This window comes from Chamaea fasciata, unplaced genomic scaffold, assembly GCF_029207755.1.
Source record: "Chamaea fasciata isolate MVZ Bird 193981 ecotype frontalis unplaced genomic scaffold, bChaFas1.0.hap1 SCAF_14, whole genome shotgun sequence".
Taxonomy (NCBI): Eukaryota; Metazoa; Chordata; class Aves; order Passeriformes; family Sylviidae; genus Chamaea; species Chamaea fasciata.
The window spans coordinates 10,284,627-10,305,889 of record NW_027094099.1 but is presented as its reverse complement, the minus strand read 5'-3'; the positions used below and the strand labels follow the sequence as shown (position 1 = coordinate 10,305,889).

General features: G+C 41.4%; 1 protein-coding gene across 1 annotated transcript; it reads left to right on the top strand.

Annotated features, from left to right (window-relative positions):
- Positions 1 to 1,995: 1,995 nt before the first annotated feature.
- On the top strand, positions 1,996 to 19,877 carry SLC30A4 (solute carrier family 30 member 4). The gene is made up of 9 exons (XM_066196185.1): positions 1,996 to 2,574; positions 7,375 to 7,521; positions 12,485 to 12,638; positions 12,892 to 13,135; positions 13,430 to 13,535; positions 14,913 to 15,047; positions 15,678 to 17,694; positions 18,141 to 18,348; positions 19,062 to 19,877. Exons 1-7 carry the CDS (start codon positions 2,184 to 2,186, stop codon positions 15,830 to 15,832), a joined length of 1,332 nt encoding a protein of 443 aa, XP_066052282.1. The 5' UTR covers positions 1,996 to 2,183; the 3' UTR covers positions 15,833 to 17,694; positions 18,141 to 18,348; positions 19,062 to 19,877.
- The last annotated feature ends 1,386 nt before the right edge of the window (positions 19,878 to 21,263 follow it).

Sequence of the window (21,263 nt, the reverse complement as noted above, 5' to 3'; positions counted from 1 at the left end):
ACTGTGTTGGTCCCCCCAGCTAAATATCCTTCCTCAGTGCTAGAAGTTTCTGTTCCTGTAGAAGTGGCAAAGCTGGAATGTAAAGCCCAACATTTTAAGACAGTTTTAAAAGCAGTTCCTTTGGTGGCTCCTGGAACCTGGCTGCTCATGTCTGCGTGTCCTCACTCACTTCTACTGGTACAAGTGGTGAAACTCTTGAAACACTGAGTTAAATCATCCAGAGAGAACAGAAACATTAAAAATGGGTGAACTGGAACACAGCTGGGAGCACTTTTCTAGGCAGCAAGGCTGGCTTAACTGGTTCCTGTCCCTGCCTGCTCATTCCGACTCCCACACTGTTCGCTGCCCCCTCGTTGTCATATGGATGTCTGTGCAAGTTGAGATCATGGAAGCAGTCTCAGTTACACATACAAATATATCCAAAATCCTCTCAATATGCATTGTTTAGTTCTGACCTATTTCAAGGACCCAGTTCATTGTCTGGCCCCTGAACAATTGTGCTGGTAACAAAGCCAGGGGAATTATGAGGTGGGTGAAAGGGCAGGAGATGGCACCACTTTAGCCACTTGAAGAAAAATAACCTGAGATTACATGCTCAGGAAAACAGCCACATTGTAAAGTGGCAAGGGAGCTCAGAAAAAGCATCATACTGTCTATTTTTGGACATCATTATGAGAACAACAATAAGCAAACTCCACCCAAGGTCGTTTTACCACAGAGGACTCCCCTCCCCTGGGGCCAGTTCCAAGAAGGGGCTCACTCCATGTCCTGCAGCACTGCCCTGATACCTACCAGAATCTGCTATCAGCCCTTGACCAGAAAAGGAGTGCCGTTCTCCAAAATCCTGCACTTCTGTACAACTCCCCAGTCTTCACTTCCTTCAACCAAGTAAAAACACCCCAAGCTATGTGCCTTCTGTTTGACAGACATGATTTCCCAGAAATGTTAATGGCTTAGCGAACGGACTGAATACAGGAATAGAATTTGGCCATAGGTACAAAATGACGCGGAACACGTGTAGGCTGAAACTCAGAACAAAATTTTTAGTACTCAGACCAATGAGGAGCGGGAATAATCTCTCAGAGAAATTAATAAAGGCAAAAATCTATTTACTTTTATGTTAGAGCACGGTTATGAAAGGAATTATACAACAGCAGGGTCTCTGAGGTTTGTTTCTCCTTACATTCCTTTAAGGAATGTTCAGAAAGGCACATGAAACTTCCTACAGCTCTACCTGAACAGAGTTAGTGAAACAATGTAAAGAGCTGTGCCGTGACGGGAGAGAAAGAGAAGAGCAACACAATGCAAACTTCTGCCTTTCAAAATCTGAAGCCAGAGCACGGAACTATGCAGTTCAGGCTTCCAGCGCACTGAACACAGCTTCCTGTCTATCACAGACCACCATACCTGCAATGCACGGCTTTGGCAGTTCCTAGCCTCTGCCTCGCAGGGCATTTACCCACTGAACACAAACGCACGGAGGGACGGGAACAGGCCCTCAGGCCACTCCGAGGGACGCGCGGGTGCCGCCGCCGCACCGGGCGGGCCCCTCCGCTCCCCGAGCCCCGCAGCGCGGTGCCCCCGCTCCGCGGGCGCGGCGAGGCGGCGGCAGCGGGACTCGAACCCGCGGTCATCCCGCGCGGGCGGCGCAGGCGCGGTGCCGGCGGGGTCCGCGGGCGCGCAGGGGACGCGCCTCGCACCGACCGCTGCCGCCGCGCGCGGGGCGGCCCCGGGCGCGCGCAGGGACTGCGAGGGCGGCGCGCTGCCCGCCCGCGGCGGAGCGCGGAGCCGAGGGATGTGACGCGCATGGCGGCGGCGGCGCTCCCCCTGCGCCGGCAGGGAGGCGGCCCCGCGCCCGGCGCCGCCTGCCCGGCCGCGGCGTGACCGGGGCTGCGCCGGTCGAGCGCCGCGCGGGGCGAGCGGAGCTCCGGCGGTGACAGCGCCTCGCGGCGCGGTGCCCGGCGCGGAGGCGGCGCTGTGGGCCGGCGGTGCCGGGGCGCTCCGCGGCGGAGCCCCGCGCCGCGTTCCGTGCGGCCTGCGCGGGGCCCGGCGGGGCGATGTAGGGGACATGCCCTGACGGGACGACGAGCGGTCGGGGCGCCGCCTGCGAGGGCACAGCTGCGCCAGCGGAGCCGCCCGCGGCGGGTCGGCCGCGCCCGGCGAGGCCCCCGAGCGCCGCCGCTATGGCTGGGGCCGGGCTCTGGACGAGCATCAAGTCCCTGCTAGGGAGGAGCGAGGACCCTCTGTTCCTGAACGACTCCAGTGCCTTTGACTTCTCGGACGAGGTGGGGGACGAGGACTTCCCCAGGTTTAACAAGCTGCGCGTGGTGGTGGCGGACGACGGCTCGGAGGCGGCCCCGGAGACGCCGGTGAACGGGGCGTCCCCGGGGCTGCCGTCCGACGACGAGTCCCTGCTGGAGCGGGACATCGCCCTGCGCAGCGCCCGGGCCGGCCGGCCGGACCCCTGCAGCGGCTGCAGCAGCCGGCGGGAGCGCTCCAAGCAGAGGAAGGTGAAGAAGCGTCTGACGCTCGCTGCCCTCCTCTACCTCCTCTTCATGACGGGGGAGCTCATAGGTGAGTCGGGGGCCTTCCGTGCCGACCCTCCGGCACGGTGCCTCACAGCTTGTTAGGCTGCTCTGGCCTTGGCTTTGAGCATTTACTGGGAGAAACCATCAGTCCTTTAGAGAGACCAGAGAGATGAGCTGAGAGAGTGAGAGGGAATAAAGTCCACCTGTATTTTCCATGAAAGAATTTGCAACTTCCCTTACCTGAAAATCTTATCAGTTCTCCGAAATGGCATAAAGTATACTAATTTTTCTTTGTCTGATGGATGTTTATTTCTCCTTGTTAGTGTTTAAGGTGTTTTTAACAAAGGAGAAGTGGGCATGGACTTCGATCAAAGTATTTTTTAATCAATGGCCATAAAATCTTGCTGTGTTTGCAACAAGAGAAGAAGAGGAAAATACTGTTTCAAATGTGACATTTACCAAAAAATGAAAGTAATACTGGGGAGTATTTGTCCTTATTCACCAGATACATCAATACACACTATTACTTAGAACTGAAAAGACAAGTCCTGAGCTATCGACGGCAATCCAGTGAAGACATCACTCCCTTGAGAACTTCTTGATGTCCTGCTGTGCTCTGGACTAGCATGTGTTCCATCCAGACATAAATCATATGAGCACAGTCGTTTAAAGTGATAGTAATTTTAACACTTTCTGCTGCAACATATAAGAATACCAAGTAGTTGCATTAAATTATTTGTTTGTTAGTACTTGCAGAAGTATAGTGGGGTTTTACCTGAAAATGTGTTCCTGTCTGAACGCCTGATTATTCAAAAGAATGAACCTATTGCTCCAGTTCAGCTTTTATCGCTCCTTCCAAACAGCTGTGCTGTGCAGGATGAGGAGAACCTGTGCATTATACACCAGTCTGTACTGAAAAACTGCTTTGTCAAATAGGCTACAACAGCATAGACTTGAAATAAAATGTGAGTGTCCCTGACACGCATAGATTAGCCGTTAAATGTTATACCTTTGCCATTGTCTAATCATTTTTACAAAGTTCAGTATTTACCTTTTAATCTCTGTTCACTTACTGTGTCCTATTACTATCTGTATTTTGGATACATCCATGCCATGCAGTGCAAGTGTCTGCTGGGTGTGATTCAGCTTCCTGAAAAATCCGTTAATGCTCTTATCCACTGTCCCCTGATATGGAGTTGTGGGGAGCACTACACTGTGCCAGTACATTGATATGTATGTTGAGCCAAGTCTCTCCATAGGAATTAATTGCTTTTAAATTTCTTAAATTTCAGCATTCAAGTCTGAATCAGAGCTAATCAGATTAATTACTTGCCATAATTCAAACACGGGTAAAAAAATAAAATCATAAAAACTTTCTGGAAGTGAAGAACAGTAGCATGGGACCTACATCCTCCTCCTGACTTCTGCAATTTGAGTCAATTGAGAAGTTGCGTGAAGTGAGCTCATGCTCTTGGATGCTTTTGCTAGGACAGCTGTGAATTGTGTTTTTAAGACAAACTTGTGCAAGATGGATAGGGAACAAAATAATTGCTAGAGGATAACTAATGCAGTTTGTCCCACAGATGTAGGGGACAAAACCCCTAGGAGAAATGTTCCATTCTTCAGAGTGAGACCAGAATATTGACTGTGTCTGCACCAGTTTTATTTCGGGCCTTATTTCAGGAATGTGGGTTAATGGAAAAAAGTGGTTTTGCCTTTCAGCGTGTCTCAGTGTGTGGCTGGTCATTAATAACACGGCCACAATACATCAGCTTATTATGGCTGAGGCACTATGTGTCAAACCTGTTGTGGGGATTTGGCTGAATGCCTCCATTTGCCCCCTGGCTCCATGTTTTTGCTCTGGCTGAGATTTTGGTTCAGCATGAACTCAGGTAAATTTGATAAACAATAGCATTGTTATTAAGGCTTAGACGTCCTTTAACATGAGAGTGATGTTAGTTGATTGTGTTTGTATCAGAGTTCTGATGTACACTGAATTTAGTTCATCTGAAGGGCCTCTTACTGAGGAATGTCTGAGCTGTTGGCAGGTTGGTGCTCAAGTCACTGGGACCATTTCTGTTTGGGGCTTTGGATCCAATTCATGCTGTTGGAGACCTCTCCATAGCTGGTGCAGGGAGAGCTCTAGAAGTAATAGATGTTGAGAGTAAAAATGCTCTGATCAGTGTCATGTCATCTGTTGTTCTTCCCGTACAGTCAGGACTTGAGCAGTCTGGATTTGTCTGTCAGTGTTAGTGCTGGACTGTGGACTTCCTCCTCAGATCTGGGTGTGCTATTTCCAGCCATATTTTGTTCTTTGGGCACAGAATCAGAGAGCACTGAGGGACAGACCCATCAAATATTCAGGCATCCATCTTCCACAGAGAATAAATAGAGGGTTTGGATAGCTCTGTAATTCTGTGGATCTGTACCTGAACGACTTGTCACAGGGCAAGTAATCATCAGCAGAAGAATAATTAGAGATACAGCCCCCAAGTCCTGGGTCAGTGCCCCACCTGTTTCATTTATTTCTCTCCAGCCCTGTTGTACTGTGTTGTCTTTGGTTGGTTTCAAATTTCCAAACTTTATGAATTGATCTGAGCCTCAGGTATTTGGGAAACTGTGATTGGATAGGATATTTTAACTGACTTTCTTCTATGATCTTTGACAGATTTGAGTTTCTGAGAAAAAGGCAGAAGACTCCATCAGACAATTAATTTTTTCAGTAAAAATCTTTCTGCTGTCTGTTACCAATATCAAGATGAAGGAAATCTTGTTTCAGCAGCTTTTTTGTCCAATCTTGATTGGCATATTTTTTCCAAACCCATTACTCCAGCCTATCTCTGTGTTTGTTGTTTAATTTGATGAACAGTCAGATAACAATTTACGCTTTGGGGAAACCATTGTGCATCAAGAAATGAAAAACTTACTGCAAGTCGTAGTTAGTTTTTCTGACAGAGTTTTGATGTTTTCAGCTATGTTTAGAGATTTCTAATTGATCATCCATGAGGAGAACTGCTGTCCTTCATGGGTCACTGAAAACAGTGGTGAGCCATCAAGCGGTCTATTTGTAAAGGTTATAGATGTCTTTTTTCCCAAGTTGCCAATTGTATTTAAACAGCCCCTAGGCAATACCTTTAACCAAGCAATGAACCAATACCTTTGGAAACAGAGAACTTTTGATTTCAGGATTTCATAAATGGCAAGTATGTTTTCTTAATCCACATGCTGCATTATGTTTAGCTTCAGTATCTGAATGCCTTCCTTATAATTTTATTTTGAAAGTCTTTAAAAGTGAGAGGCTAATTGGAATGGATTTGACTCTTCTGGGACTTAAGTGATTCTCAAAACAATACATATGAATCAACATATATATTGTAGATAACGATATATGTAAACTGCTGAACTAAATGCCCATACATGTCAATTATTGTTTCTTCTCTGTTGGCTATAAAAGAGGCTGAATTGCACTTTCTAAATATTTTTTTTTAAATTGTGGGAGAACACAAATTAATTCAGAAAGGAAAGGCGAAACTCATTTTACTCAAAAAGCCGCTGTATTGCTGAATCTTAAAAACTCATTGTTTTTGAGCTGTGATGGCCTTTTGGAGAATTTCAGCCTCAGAAGAATTTGACATAGAAAGTTCTGAACAATAGAAGAAAGGAGTTGTTTGCAATGTAGTGTATTTGGTAGCTGTGCACAGCACAAGCAGTACTGCAGTACAGCTGTACTCCGTGTTTGGCTGGGGAGGAGGGAGTAGCTCTGTCTGCAGGTGTGTACATAAGAACCCACAGCCACACACACACAGGTTTTATGACTAGTCTTAAAAGCAGTCAGCCAGTTGTGAACTCCCCTTTGCTATTTCCTCTGGTCAGCCTCTTTACTAAGGCAATTTTAATTGTATACGAAAATTTCTTTATTTGAGATGTTGGTTGGAGCCTGAAGCCTGCCAAATGGCACACCAGCTGCTTTGCTCAGTACAATTTACAGGCTGCAAGACAATCTCAAGGTAAAAAGAGAAACCAAATCATAGCTGAGCTGACACTGAAGATGTGATCTTTTCTGAGATAATGGGCTTACCTTCAAGCGTATGGAAGACAACACAGCCTGTCCTTGATTCCCCTTTGAATAAGGGATACGTAAGTGAGAGGTGCATTGTTTAAATCTCTCACTCATCCAATAGCAGCACTAGCAACTGAATTGGAACAAAGATATTAACCTTTGATCTCAGGTTATTTGTCTCAATGCAACTCATTATTACAAGAAAAAATTATGGTAATAAATAACAAAGAAAAATGCTATACAAGTGAAAGTCATTGTCTGCAATAGATATTGCCAGAACTTACATGCCCCTGCCAGGATGGGGAATAATTAAGGTTAAAAGATAACGTAATAAAAAGGAGACAGGGTAAATTTCCTGGTCATTGAATCTTTGGAGTTCTCTTCCTGTTCTGTAATGTCAGAGTGTTTAACAGATGTAGTTTAACAAAAGAATCAGTTGATTAAACACATGTGCAGTGATATGTAGAGAAAAGATACAAAACTGTGTTGGGCCTGATTTTGCAAACATTATGATGCAAGTAGTCTCTGTTAGAATATCAGTAGTGAATCCTTTCCATGTTACTCTTAATAGAAAGCACACTTGACTGCACTTTTAACGATGGTAGCTTTAAATTATAGCTTGGCATTTTGCTTGTAATGGCAAACCCCCCTCTATGTTTAGTGAGTATAAGAAGGGCTCTCATGTACTTACTGCACTACTCTGAAAAGAAATACTGTATGCAAGAGGATATTATGTAAAATAATTAAAAATGTCATGTGTTCTGACTTTTCCTATTATGTTTTCAGGTGGCTATGTTGCTAACAGTCTAGCAATTATGACAGATGCACTTCACATGCTGACTGACCTTAGTGGTATTATTTTGACCCTCCTTGCTCTCTGGCTGTCTGCAAAATCTCCGACAAAGAGGTTCACTTTTGGATTTCACCGCTTAGGTATGTAGCTGTCAGACTTTGCTATTAAAGAGGATTTTAAGCAACAATTGTAAAAAGCACCTAATTCAGGTAGCTAGAAAGAAAGCAGCAACCAACCTAAGAGTTGCTTTAGCTGACTCTCAGTGTCCTTTCACTGGCCAGTGGGGATACACTGCATAGGTTGTATTGCCACAAGAGAATAGATTAAAAAAACTCAAAAAACCAAACTTGGCCAAAAGTTTGACAGCAGAATTTCATTCACCGGGAGCAGGGTGTGTCTCTCCATCTCTGTGGAATTGGCACTTAGCAGATTCAGAGGTAAATTCTGTATGCTTGATTCATCTTCCATCTTGAAGGGGAAGGCTGGGGAATTGAATTCATGATGACATTGTTGGTGCAGGAGCCGTGCATGTCAGGCCTTTGTTGTTCGCAACAGATTATTGCCAGTGCCCAGGATTTACAAAATCTTGTTGACTTCAGCAGAACTGTGATACTGGAAAAAGGTCCTATTCATTGGGAAAAATTACATTTTAATCCACAGCTAAGAAGTTATGTAGAACATATTATTAGAGAGCTCTGCCCTGCCAGAAGTTGTATAAATCAGTATTCCTCTTGCATTTCCCAAACCACAGAAAGCTGAGGTCAAAATGCCCCATGGTTTGCAAAATACAGCAAGTTACTTAACCTCTGTCCAGTTTAGGTGTCTCTAAAAAGAGGTATAAACAGAATTATGGACTAACCCTTGGAAGAATATTTTCAGGATTTATTACTTCGCGTTTGGAAATGTATTGATGCTAAAGGGCGTTTTCATGTGGTTGCTAACTGGATATAATACACAGCTGCAGGTCTTGTAGACATTTTAGCAAAAACTTCAAAGTAAGTTTTTCATGAAATAGATAATTTCTCGTGTCCCAGTTTTGTACCTGTTTTCTATAACACTCTATAGCATACATGTTTTCAAAGATTTTCATTCTTGTGTAGTCACTATTTGCAATTCTTAGTTTGGCTGCTAGAACAGCAGTAGAATTCAACAACTCCATCACTCCTTGTCATTTGTCATCAGTCACTAGTGCATGAATGCATAACTCTGTACACTAGCTAAGCTCTTTGGTGCTCTAGCAAGGAAGCATTAGCAATGCCAGCATTTCCCATTACAAACTTTTCTTTCATGAAGTTTTAATTTTGTGATAGGAGCTCCTCTGATACTGAAACCTGACCTTGTAGGTATGCCCCTGGCATCTGCTCATACTCTCCAGAAGGATGTTTGTTAGCATTCATACATACTTTAACCCTGTTTCAAAATAATTTGGGTAGTTTATATCTTTGTAACTTTTCTAAAACCAAATAGCACATACCTTGAACATGCCATGCCCTTGCTTAAAACGGGGGTTTATCTTAAGAAAAAAAAAAAAAAAAGAAACTTAGTTAACCTTTAAAATCTTACTCAGTTCTTTACATTTTAACTGTCTTTTCAGATAATGTGAAAGAAGAAATCCCTGAGGATTTCTACCACCTCATTTTCTATATATTTTTTTCTTTCCAGTTTACTGCCAGGGAAAATACTAGCCAGGCTGATCCAGTGGTGGTCCATGGGCCAGATGTGGCCCATAAAATTAGTCTGTGCTGCCCTTCTCCCTGGGAGGAGCTACAGGGAGCAGCCTCTTAGTTCTGCAACAATTGCTCCTCCTTTTCTGCTCCTGGTGCCAGCAGGTGGTCAAAGACTAGAACAAGTTGTGGAGTGTCCTTAGTTGGAAATACATGAAACCCACCTGGAAACAGCCCTGAGCAACCCACTGTAGCTGACCTTTCTTTGAGTAGGACTAGACAGTTTCCAGGGGTTCCCTTTTACTTTAACCATCCTGCAGGAGCAGCAGCAGTAGCAGTGCAGCTCTCTGGAGGGAGGAGGAGGAGAGCCTGGGGCTGGGGAGAAGAGTCTCTGTGCAGGAAGGAAGAAGTGAATCAGGCCTTGCCAGGGACCCCCAAAGTACAGAAGATGGGATGGTTCAAAATTACTAAGCACAGTCTTTTTTAAAAATCACATTTGGGAAATTTATTTGCCTGATTTTAGGCACCCAATCTGAATGCTGTGGCCTGAGGGCCCAGTTTCACACATCAGTGAGTGCTGGCAATGGAACAAAGCAGTTTCTAGGGTATATCCTCATTGTAACACATTTTTCCAAGTAACCTATATGTAAGAAGCTTGTCAGCAAATAATATCAGTTCAACAATAGCTTAAATTTCACAAGAGAGATGTTAAAAGTAGGGTACAGACTGGGCATCTGTCGCAGAAAAAGATGTGGAGCATTTGTTTAAAGCTGGGAATACGTACCAGAACTGTCTCATCACTGACCTGCTCTGCATTAAGTTTTAAGATAATCCGTACATTCCGTAGGCATGAAAACATTCTAATGAACGTTTCTGGTACTTGTTATCATTTTTGTTTGCAGAATGATGATTTTTAAAAGTTATTCCCATAAATGTTGCTTTCTAAAAGCAACAGACTTGTTAGCTGTCTAGTCAAATTCCAGAAGGAAGTTAGCACTAGTTTTCATTTATTTGAATTCTCTTTCAATACATAAGTTCCATCTTCAGTTTTATTCCATTTTCAGTTGTGAAAAGGAAGTTGACAGATTCAGGAATGGGTTAGAAAAGTGAAGACAAAATAATGGAAATCGCAGTCATGTCAAAAAAGAATTAAATTCTTGAAGCCAAAAATAATTCAGTTTCACCACCAAGTGCAGATACCTCCTTTTCAGCAAGACACTGAGCAGATTTGAGCATAGATATGGAACCTGGCACTCGTCCATTGCTGCAGAGACAATGTTAGTAATGACAGAATCAGACAGTCCACTGAGACCATGCACAGTTCATTTCACAAGAAGTGAAAGATCTCAGCACAAATCTACAATGCTGACATGACAGTGACTGTGGAAGAAACTGCAAGGAAAACACTGGTTTCTGTCGCAGAAGACATGGGTTTAGATTGTAAAAGCACGCTATTTTATTTCTCTGGTAAATGCTAATGTGCTATGGCTTTACAAGTTTTTTAAAACAGTATTCTGGAAAACCTAGGAAATATATTGTGTATTTTTAAGACCGTTGCCCTGAATAATCTGCCAGCTTCATAAAGATCACTTCCATTTCTGTGGATATTTCCAGGATTTTCAAGTTGCTCTGAAATCATCTCAGATTGTGACAGTTGGCTTTCAGAGCCTTGTTACTGCCTGGTAATGCTGTTCCTCATCCAGGCACTGACACACTACCCAGCAGCTGAATCTGTTGGTGTGAGTTTCTTCTCCCATAATGGCGTTAATAATTCAGTGCACAGATCAACTGATTGTGGTGACATTAAAATGCTGTTATAGCTGCATGGTTGTTTTTTCTGTAATAATAAATAAAATTAAAACACTTCTGTGTTAGAAAAGACATCTACAGTAATCCAAGTTGTACTCTAGGCTGACAGATTCAAAGCAGAGGAAGAAGAGAGGCAATTCTCAGATGAGTGTTCTTAGAGCTATGGTATAGCCAAGGGCAGAATTTTGCCCTTACTGGGGAATAAATCAGGGCAACATGTGTGGAGCTAGGGGGAAGAACAACCATTACAATTCCAAGTAAATTAATTCCACCTCTGCTCTTTGAGTTCACAGAGGAGGGCTGAGATCCCAGTGATCCATCTGGCAAGTGACAGTAATGAGCATTACGCATAATGATTACAGATTACTCAGGCATGGCTGCAGATTTACATGCAATACAATGGAGTGAGCATTAAGGTTTTCCCAGGGCTTTTTGTAAAGCCCTGTATTAACTTGCTTATAACTGAGACAGTCTTTAACTGGGCTAATGTTTTCTCTGCCAGCTGTGTTGCCTTTTTTTTTTTTTTTTTTTAAAGTTTCAGCTGTTGCAGTGCAATTGTTTTCAGAATATGAAGCTAGAGGGTAAAAGTACATTTATGTATGTTTTAAAGCAATCTAGTGGCCTGTTTGGAAATGCCTATTTTCTTTATAGTAGGACCTTAAAACTGTAGTGTGGACTCATCCTTCTCAAGTTTGTGTGCTATTACCAGCACAATTTCATGACTTGGGTACTGAGGCAGCACAAAGGTCCCAACCTGTAAAATACTCAACCCTATATACCTCCCATCGAAGCAGCAGGAAGCTCATAGAGAACTGTAACCACTTTCCACAGATGTAAAACGCAACAGAAAGTACAGGACAAGGAAATCTTAGTTTTCATTAGTTTTCTAATTTTTATCTTTATTTAGATATAATCTTTCCTTTTGAAAGTCCCTGCTTATCAGATAAGATTCCTATGCCAAAATAGTTGTCATAATGCTCTTACTTTTGTGAAGTAATAATATTTGGCAAATATTAGGTAACGTTAGAACAGCATATCACAGTAATACAGAAAAATTAAGAAAGTCTTTGTAGCTGAAATCTGCCTCAGCTAACATTTATGAACACATATGTCAAGGAGCTTAAGAGTATCGTGTGTGACAAGTTTGTACTGTTTGGTTTCTTTATTTTTTTATAATTTCTTCTCCATCCTAAATACAAAAGGATATATAAAAATAATTTATAAACCCAGCTTAATACTCTGGACACTTAAAATCAAGGTTTCCCTTATTTGTGGGTAGGCTGGTAATGTTTGAGATCACCTGTCCTCCTCACCCCTGGCCAGGGCCTTTGCCTGCAGCTTCTCAGGCAAATGTTCTGAGTTTTCTAAAAAAGTCAGGATCATCACCTGTGCAGAACTTTTCAGAGAAAACATAATTTGAGGTGTACGCTGATGACAGGGACATGAGAAGGAGTGGACTAGAACAAACTCCGTTGGTTAATTCTATTTTACAAGTTTTATTTGCCACACAAGTTGTTAGTTTATATTAGGTACGATATGGATAAAGTAGTTAAAACAAGGCCCTGTCCACATTCTAATTTGGAAAATCTGAGACACGTTTTTCTAATGTTTTCTTCCTTTCTGTTTGCAGAAGTACTGTCAGCCATCATTAGTGTACTGCTGGTCTATATCCTTATGGCTTTCCTCTTGTATGAGGCTGTTCAGAGAACTATCCATATGGACTATGAAATAAACGGTGATATCATGCTCATCACAGCAGCCGTCGGTGTTGCCGTTAACTTAATGTAAGATCTCTCTCTCCATTAACACTCAAATGTAATTCTCAATAAGCTGCCAATTCATTCATGGCCTGTAACTTTGTCATGGGATGTAATTTTGCTGGACCTCTTAATTTTCATAAATAAGACTACAAATTACACTGAATGTTACTTTTTCAATTATTTGGTTTAAAATGAAAAAAAAAACCTCAACAAACCCTCCCCATCCAACAAACCCTAAAGCCTGTTTCTTGAGGCATTTCTCTTCTTTCACTTTCAGAATGGGGTTTTTGCTGAATCAATCTGGCCACCTTCACTCCCACTCCCATTCCCACCCTCACTCTCACGTACCTCAGCTGAACTCTCCGAGCACAGCCCAGGGCAGCGGCCACGGGCACAGCAGCCACGGGCACAGCAGCCACGGGCACAGCAGCCTGGCTGTGAGAGCAGCCTTTGTCCATGCCCTGGGGGACCTGGTACAGAGCATCGGGGTGCTCGTGGCTGCCTACATCATCCGCTTTAAGGTAAGGAAGGGCGCTCCTGGAGGCACAGGGAGTTCTTGGCATTTCAGCTCTGGTGATGGAAATCAAAAGGAGCCTGTTTTTATAAGTTCTTAAAAATAGCTTTTTAGTGATATTTTATGATACGCTTCATACATCATGCAAAATAAGCAAAACTGTCTCTACTACATATATTGTAACTAAACAAAACAAAATCATGAAACTTGGAACTAGAAGTAACCGTGTTTTCTGAGTCACATTTTTGTAAGTGATCTTGTTTTCGTACATACTTTGACATTGTGAAATTTCCCTTTGCAGCCAGAATACAAGATTGCTGATCCTATATGTACATATGTATTTTCCATACTGGTGGTTTTTACAACAGTTCGAATTCTGTGTGACACAGGAGTTATTATTCTGGAAGGTAAGATCTGTGCCCAATCTGCAGTACGTTACCTGGAAAACACCAGTTTTCTTGACATCATGATCCCTATCTCTATGTGGATTGTACCTGGAGACCTGTCTGTCTTGGTGCTGCTTTGCACTGGTGGTTTTTCATGGCTTCTCGAAATTGCAGCAGTTTTTAGGTGGCTTTGACTGTGGCTAGAGCAACATAAATCCTATGTCTGCACCCTCTTTACCATCAGGAGATGCAGAAGTGAAATCTACAGTACTTTCTTGTGTGTCTGCAGTTACTCTCAGCTAAATCAAGTGAACATTTGCCCAGACTTAGTTTTACACTCTCACTTTTATTACTTGTACAGTTAAAATGAATGTGAATGCAGATAAAAGGCGACACTAATCATAGGCAAATGGCTGGACACGTGGTTCATGCCTGTCCTATCTTCCCCTTTCCCACAAGTGCCTTTGTGTTACTTGTGTGTATCTGCTGTTCTCATAGGGGAAGCTGCAAGTTAAGAGGGATGTAAAATGCAGAAAAAAAAGGGAAGAAAAAGCTGAACATGGGATGAAGGATCTTATCTTGAGTGACATAGGAGGAAACATGTCAGTAACATAATTTAAGAGACAGTAAGGCACCAGGTTCAAAGAAGTCATGCAAAAAGTTTGAAGAAATTTGTGGCTGAACTCCTCATAGTATACATAAAGAAACTCCATAAAACTAAGAAGATGAGTAATAAAAGCTACTATAGAATCAAAAATACTCAGAAAGAGTTTATTCAGTACTTGTATTAGTTTTTGACCCATGTTGATCATCTAAAATTTTGATTTTGCCCTTTGTACAGATAAAGGATGGTGGTGGTAAGTTAGAGATGTGCTGCTGAAAATACCACAAGGACTTGATCTCTGACTTGCAGAGATGACACACAGTAAAACACAGTCCCCTGTGTTGACCACTGCACATGGATTACTGTAGCCTGTGAACGTGAGCCCAGGTACCTGAAGAGCAGTTTCAGGAGACAGGCCCTAGCATTTTTTTTTAAACAGATTTTGACTTTAGAGTCTGGCCTAAGCAGTTAGCAGGGGTTAGAAGCTGCAGTAAAGTTGTCAACAAAAGTACATAATTACAAAGGATTTAATGTTGGCTGCTGCCAGAGTGTGGATTCTGGACAGGACAGATTCCAGTTGAGACAGCTCTGCAATGCCTGTACAATTTCTGAATCCTTACCAGACTTAACAGACCCATTTCCATATTATTTTCTGTTGATAACATGGAAGGTACTAATCACTTCCAACAGCACAAATTCCAATTTTTTGACATTGAGATCTGTTGTGACATTTTAAAGGCTGCTGAGACTTTGCAGAAGATCGAATTAATTTTATCTCATGTTTGGTATCACAGGAGTTCCAAGGCACTTAAATGTGGATCGCATCAAGGAAGACTTGATGAAAATTGAAGATGTTTATTCTATAGAAGATTTAAATGTTTGGTCTCTTACTGCAGGAAAAACAACTGCCATAGTCCACTTGCAACTAGGTAAGCTGCTGGATAGCATAATTCTAAATTAAATCCAAGTTCAGGAAAAACCCCACTACTTCCTCTTCATATTGTTATTTAAGCTGAACCAAGAAATATCATTCTGGGGAAAGAAAATCTACTAACTCTGGTTTTGTACATCAAGAAATATAACACCTTGGCCAAGAAAGATATGGTGTAAGTGAAAATTGTGCAAATAAAATATATTCATACCAAAATGTCCAATACAGATTCTTTGGGTAGAAGAGAAAAACAGCACAAAATTTCTCCTCAGAAATTTTCTTACATGTTTAGGGAAAGAAAGGATGAAGTTCTAATGTGGAACGATCTAACATATGAAAAATAAATGTTTTGTGAAAACATGCTGATTCAGACATCTTACTACAAATATCAGTTCTTAGTAAGAAAGCTCAGGTTTTTTTAGGGAAAGTGTCAGACACACATGGAGTTCTATCAAGAGAGTTGTAACATGACAGACAGTACACAGTGACTACAAGAAGAATGTTAAATGAATAAATGAGTGTAAACAAAAATTATTCTCATCGGTGACACTGTGATAAATTTGAGAACTTTTGCATTGCTCAGGTTTCTTAAGGAGTGAATTTATTAATTATTTTCTTAATTTTGCAGTTCCTGGTAGTTCATCTAAATGGGAGGATGTTCAGTCCAAGGCCCGACAACTGCTGCTGAACACGTTTGGAATGTACAAGTGCTCTGTCCAGCTTCAGAGTTACAAACAGGAAATGAGCAAAACCTGCGCAAATTGTCAGAGTTCCAGTGCCTAATTTCATATGTTTTGGGAGCTGCTGCCTTATTCTTTACCTTGTGTAGTCAAAGACTGAGAGCAATAAATGCAAAATGAAAATTATCCAATAGTAACCATTAATATGTGGATTTGTACCATGGGACATGCAGCAGGGAGAACTGGTGCTGCAAGAAGTGCAGTGGTTGCCCTACAGAACATGTATTTCACTCTCTCCGTCGTACTGGTTTATTCAATTTATTATGATTTTCAGACAAAGCTGGTATTGGATTATTGTTTACAAACTGGAACGTGGCTCTGCAGATACCTCACAAATTTCACTCCAATGTTGTCCTTTAATCATTACACACCACAAAGTACCTGCGCTCCATATGGAGGATCAGGTATTCAGTATTTCAGTCAAAAGTCTCTAAAGCTGATCATACCAGGGTTGCACAATATATCATAATCCCCAAATTCATTATTCAGTATTTTTGCAATAGGAATTTTCATACAGTATCTCAAACTATTAACACATGCATTAAGTTGAATTCTTGTGGAAACTGTCTCTTTGGAGACACTGCAAAATACAGAATTTACTGTACCCAGATCAGAAAGTTAGCTTTAATCTGGGCATTCAGAGATCCAGACAGGAAGGTTCTTGCCCAGACTTCTGGTATTTAACTAGAGACCCAACACTGGACCCAAAGTGTTTTAAGTGATCAGTTATCTTTAATGTATTTTAGAATAGGATTTATACATTAGAAACAGGTAATTTATTTCACAAAGTTTTGACTTGTAAGATGAATTTATTATTAATAATCTTGAATGTCTAAACCATCATTTGATTCACGTTAAAAGGCCAGTTGATTAGCATGCATTCTAATTGTAATTAATAAATGTCCTGTAATTGATAATTTTTCCATGATTGTTTTGTTTTAAAAGACAAATGATAGAAGTGATGTTTGACATGGAAATACTCTGAAATGCAATCTTCAGATGCATCTAACAGGAAAGTGGGGAGCAGAAGTTTTAGAGATGCACAATTCCATCCATCCCAATCTCTGACGTTTTCATCTTTGCTTTGAGCACAGCATGGCAGCATCCTGACAGGAATGCCACTGCAATAGCAGTTCCCACTACTTAGCTTATGAATAAAGCAAAATCCAAGCAAGCTCAGTAACCTAATGGTGTTGGACAACAATATCATAACAACCTACAGCGGCAGAAAGGCCCTTTTGTATTTACAGAGAGGAAGCAACTTGAAAAGACTCTATTCATCGGGACAGCTCAGAGTCCACAAAGTGGAACTCTTTGGCCTCATTGTGGAACCCCTGCAGTTTGAATGTACACAGGATAATAAATCTTTACACTAAGCTGTCATACACCTACAAGCCCAGATTTAACCAGCTTCTGACGTCATTGGCATTGAAGAAGCTAAGGGCAGCAAGATGAACTACAAAGTTCAGAAGATAGGAAGAACTTGGCTTCAAATATTTTTTGTTTTTTTCTGTACTTTGATCTTATGCAGAACTTCCACTGACATGAAAAGCAGTTCTCTGTGTGGATCAGAAAGGAAAACTTTTGCCCAGTTATGGTTATTGTGATATTCAGCTGTGAATACTTCAGCTATTGTCTGTTTTGAAACTTGCTAGGGTTTCACATTTTCATCAGGCTGATTTGTATCTGCATTTTGTGGTAACGATTTTGGCTTCTTTTCTTCCCTTTTTGGAGGTAGGGATCACATAATGATTTTTTGTTGGTGAAAGCTGACAGCACATTGTGAATTTGGACAAAGTGCACATAACACCGGATTGTGTTCGTGTCTGTTTGGGCAAGAAATGGGAACACTCGTGTACAGCGTGGGAGCACGTGCAGCTCAAAGGCAGCACCGTGCTTGGGAAGGTAATGCTGCAATACAAACACTATCATTAATTAAGCCATATCACAGTTCATGAAAAATGTGCATCCCATCCTTACAAACTTACAGGCAAAACCCACAAACTACAGGTATTTTGCACATACTAATGTTCAAATGGGTTTTAAATAAATTGGGGTTTACAGTTGATGTAATTAGATGTTGAAGTAGAGTAGACATGTATTGTATTTGCAGTTTTTTAATAATACATTTGTTTAATTGAAAAAAGGTGTGTTGTTTTATTGTGGGTTTTATTAAATAGATTATTAAACTTCACATTGTCTTACAAAATATTTATTTGTATTTCTCTCATCATCTTCGAATTCTTACAGCAGTCTGATTCTTGGGGCAGCTGTGTTTTTAAATGTCTGAACACTCAGCTTTTACTCACTTTGCAGATGCTATACATAGAATTAATTTTCTCTGTCTTCAGTCAGAACAATTTAAGACTTGTGATTTCACATGCAATGTGAAAGTCTAAGCTGACAAAGCATGAGAAGGATCACTATAAAGCAACTGGCAAAACATTCCTGAAACCCTACATTCACCCATGAGGGGCCCTTGTTACCAAGGCCTGTGGACTGGAAGTTCAGAGAAAAGGCAACAGAAGACAAAATGAGAATAAAGAAAAAAAAGAATCAGTAAGTTTTTATAGATACTTCAAGATCATTTTCAGTATCAGTTTAGAGAAAAGGGGCATTATTATAAATAAGGTCTCGTGTTTTTCCAAGCTAGATTATTTCATGTGCCTAAGAGAGTTTCCACACACTTACACTATTCTTTTCTTTCTAACAAATCCTCTGCTTGAAATGAAAATGCATATACTTGACAGGACTTCTTTCTAAGCAAAAGACTTCCAAGATTCGAGCAGGTTTCCAGAACCAGTGTCCTTGGTTTCCAGAGCTGTGCTGGAATGTTCTTGCTGACTGAACAGATGAAATCCCGAGAAAATTCTGCCCCTTCTGAAAGTCCACACTGGGAGAAGGTTTTTCCTTTCTAAATCTGTGATTGTCACCCATCCTTTTCTGAAGCACAGATACAGTTTTGATGACAACCTACTCATATGAGTCAATAAAACATTTTCATATGAGTAGACTGCAAACCCTCACATCCCACTCTTCCCTTCTGAAGTGTTCTTATCCTAAGAAGAAAATTATCAGAAACATATTTTGTTTCTGAATGTTTTCCTTGCTTAATTATGTGGTTTGGTTTTTGTTTTTAATTGTGTTGACATTTTGTCTTTTCAATACCAATAGCATTTCTTTCTTCACCAGCATAATTACCATGTAAAATGTCATACTTGAATCTGGTCTTCAATTATCTCACTACTATACATATCTGCTATTTCTTGCAGAATCACTCCCAAGTGGCAGAATGACTCAGAAAAGAAGAAGGCTGGCATTTAAAAGTAATTTTCTGACATAGAACCAAAAACCCCAGAAGACACCCATCAAGTAATGAGTGGCAAGGATTTTATTCAGGTATTTTAGTGGGATCTCATGAGGACACTTCACTGATGCTGCACAGGGCAGGGCTGTTAAAGCATTATTTCTCTCTACAAATAACTATATGACAATAATAAACAAAGATGGGTAGTTGGGTAAAAGACATGGTACATACTGCAGCAGATTCCTAGTCCAACAAACTAATCTACTGCCAGAGAAGAAATGCCCTTGGGATCTCAAGGAAAGGGGACAATTCCCCGGAAATATCCAGCTCATTTCCTTCTATCCAAAATGGCACTGCCAAGGCCTTTTTTCTTGCTGGTTGCTCCAAACACATTCAGTTTTCCCAGGAGTGAGCACATGTAGCTCAAATACCACGTTTCACCATTCACTTTGCTTTATGCCACTGCTCTCAACTTCCCTCTGTTTTCTTGCCATATTCTGTCCTCTCCACAGTTTCATTAATAATGCCCTGCTCACACTCTGGGCACCTGCTGCTTACAGGGTCACCAGGAGCTTCTCTCACTGCACCAGGTGTGGAACACACCCCCACAATGGTGCTGTTCAAATACAGGCTGCCTTTGCCAGAAGGTCATTTTCTCTTTGATCAATAGATTAAAATAAAACACTGTCTAACCAAGTTGCTAATTCACAGGAAAGCCCTAACCTGAAAGCCTTTAGATTCCCTTTCTACCATTAAAAAAAAAAAAAAAAAAAAAAAAAAAGTCCTCCACATTCCCCATCCTTTATTCCCTTTCCAGTTTCACCCTCTCCTCCCCTCCATAACAAATTGTGCTGGGGACTGTCAGTCTCTGTGTTCTGGAGCTGGCAAATCCCCTACTGTTCTACTCTTCTTATTCCACTTTCCACAGCTGAACGCCCTAGGAAGGACCCTACATGCTCTTCCATTCTCTGAAATACCTGACACAATTTTGGAAGCTACTAGAATAAATATGGATCCTTTCCATTTACTGTTTTGCAGCCACCACAGCAATCTGCTCTTAAAACACACATGTAGCTGCCTTCTGTGTGTACAGCTGTAAAATGATGATATCCTCATCATTGTATTTGCTCTTTTGAGTATTTTTGCTCTTTTATCTCTATTTTCCTTTTCTACATTGTTTTCTCTCAGTATTGCACAGTTTGAAAGTGACTGGTGCTAAATATGCAGGATAAAATAACTGCTTTTATTACAGCTATGAAGCATTTACACCTTTTATGGCATCAATTTGTGTAGGAGAAGAAAAGACATTTCATTAGCAAAAGTATAATTTTATCCTTAAGATGACTGCTTCATGATTGCCTTATTATTATACATAGTAAAAAGGTAAGTTGTTTCTCCAGGACCATTATCAGCCAGTACATGAGGGTACATGAAGTCAGTCAGGGCTGTCTGTCCAGAGTGTGTTTTGCATTGTTTTACATAGTAAACTAAGTACTGATACACAGGCACTTTTAGTTCAGCTAATGACTAAACCAAAGGACCCAGATGGCAAACAGACTAAAAATTTGCTTTTATCACAGGTGCATTAAGAGCACCCAAGTCCCTGCAATCTTTCAATTTCCTTTTCCCAAAGCATACACAAAGAAATGATTTAATAAATCCCTAAAAAACTGATGAAACATGAGCCTGTAAAACCAGCTACCTATGTCTAGTATCTGGCCTTTTATTTGTAAAACAGAATTTTAAAGAAAAACACTGTAAACAAAAATTTTCGTGGTTAAGATGATGCTCCATATTTCAATTATTCGGCAATTTTTAACAGATTTCTCGTGTTCCTGTTTCCAAGCCCGCTGTGAGACGAGTCGGACCCACCTGTGCGGACAGACTCTCCTCACCCGGGAGCCTTCCAGGCCATTCCCGGCTTCTCCAGACGATGGCGCCCCGCTCCCAGCGTTACCAAGAGTTGTGCGCTGAGGAGAGCCACGGAGACTTCCCGCTGGCAAGCGAGTATCTTTTATTACACGTTCTAGAAATGTCTTATTAGTAAGTAAAGAAACAACAACACAACTCCAAACCACCCTCGTCCCCCCCAAAATAGCCCCCCACCAAACGCTCTTTTTTTTTTTTTTTTTTTCGTAAAAAACCCACAGGGGATTCACCTTTTTAA

What these genes read in the sequence shown, in the direction of transcription:
- SLC30A4 (XM_066196185.1), top strand. Translation starts at nt 2,184, where the DNA reads ATGGCTGGGGCCGGGCTCTGGACGAGCATCAAGTCCCTGCTAGGGAGG. An exon ending in TTTTGGATTTCACCGCTTAG is followed by an intron (nt 7,522 to 12,484) that starts GTATGTAGCTGT and finishes TTCTGTTTGCAG; the next exon opens with AAGTACTGTCAGCCATCATT. An exon ending in GGTGTTGCCGTTAACTTAAT is followed by an intron (nt 12,639 to 12,891) that starts GTAAGATCTCTC and finishes TTTCACTTTCAG; the next exon opens with AATGGGGTTTTTGCTGAATC.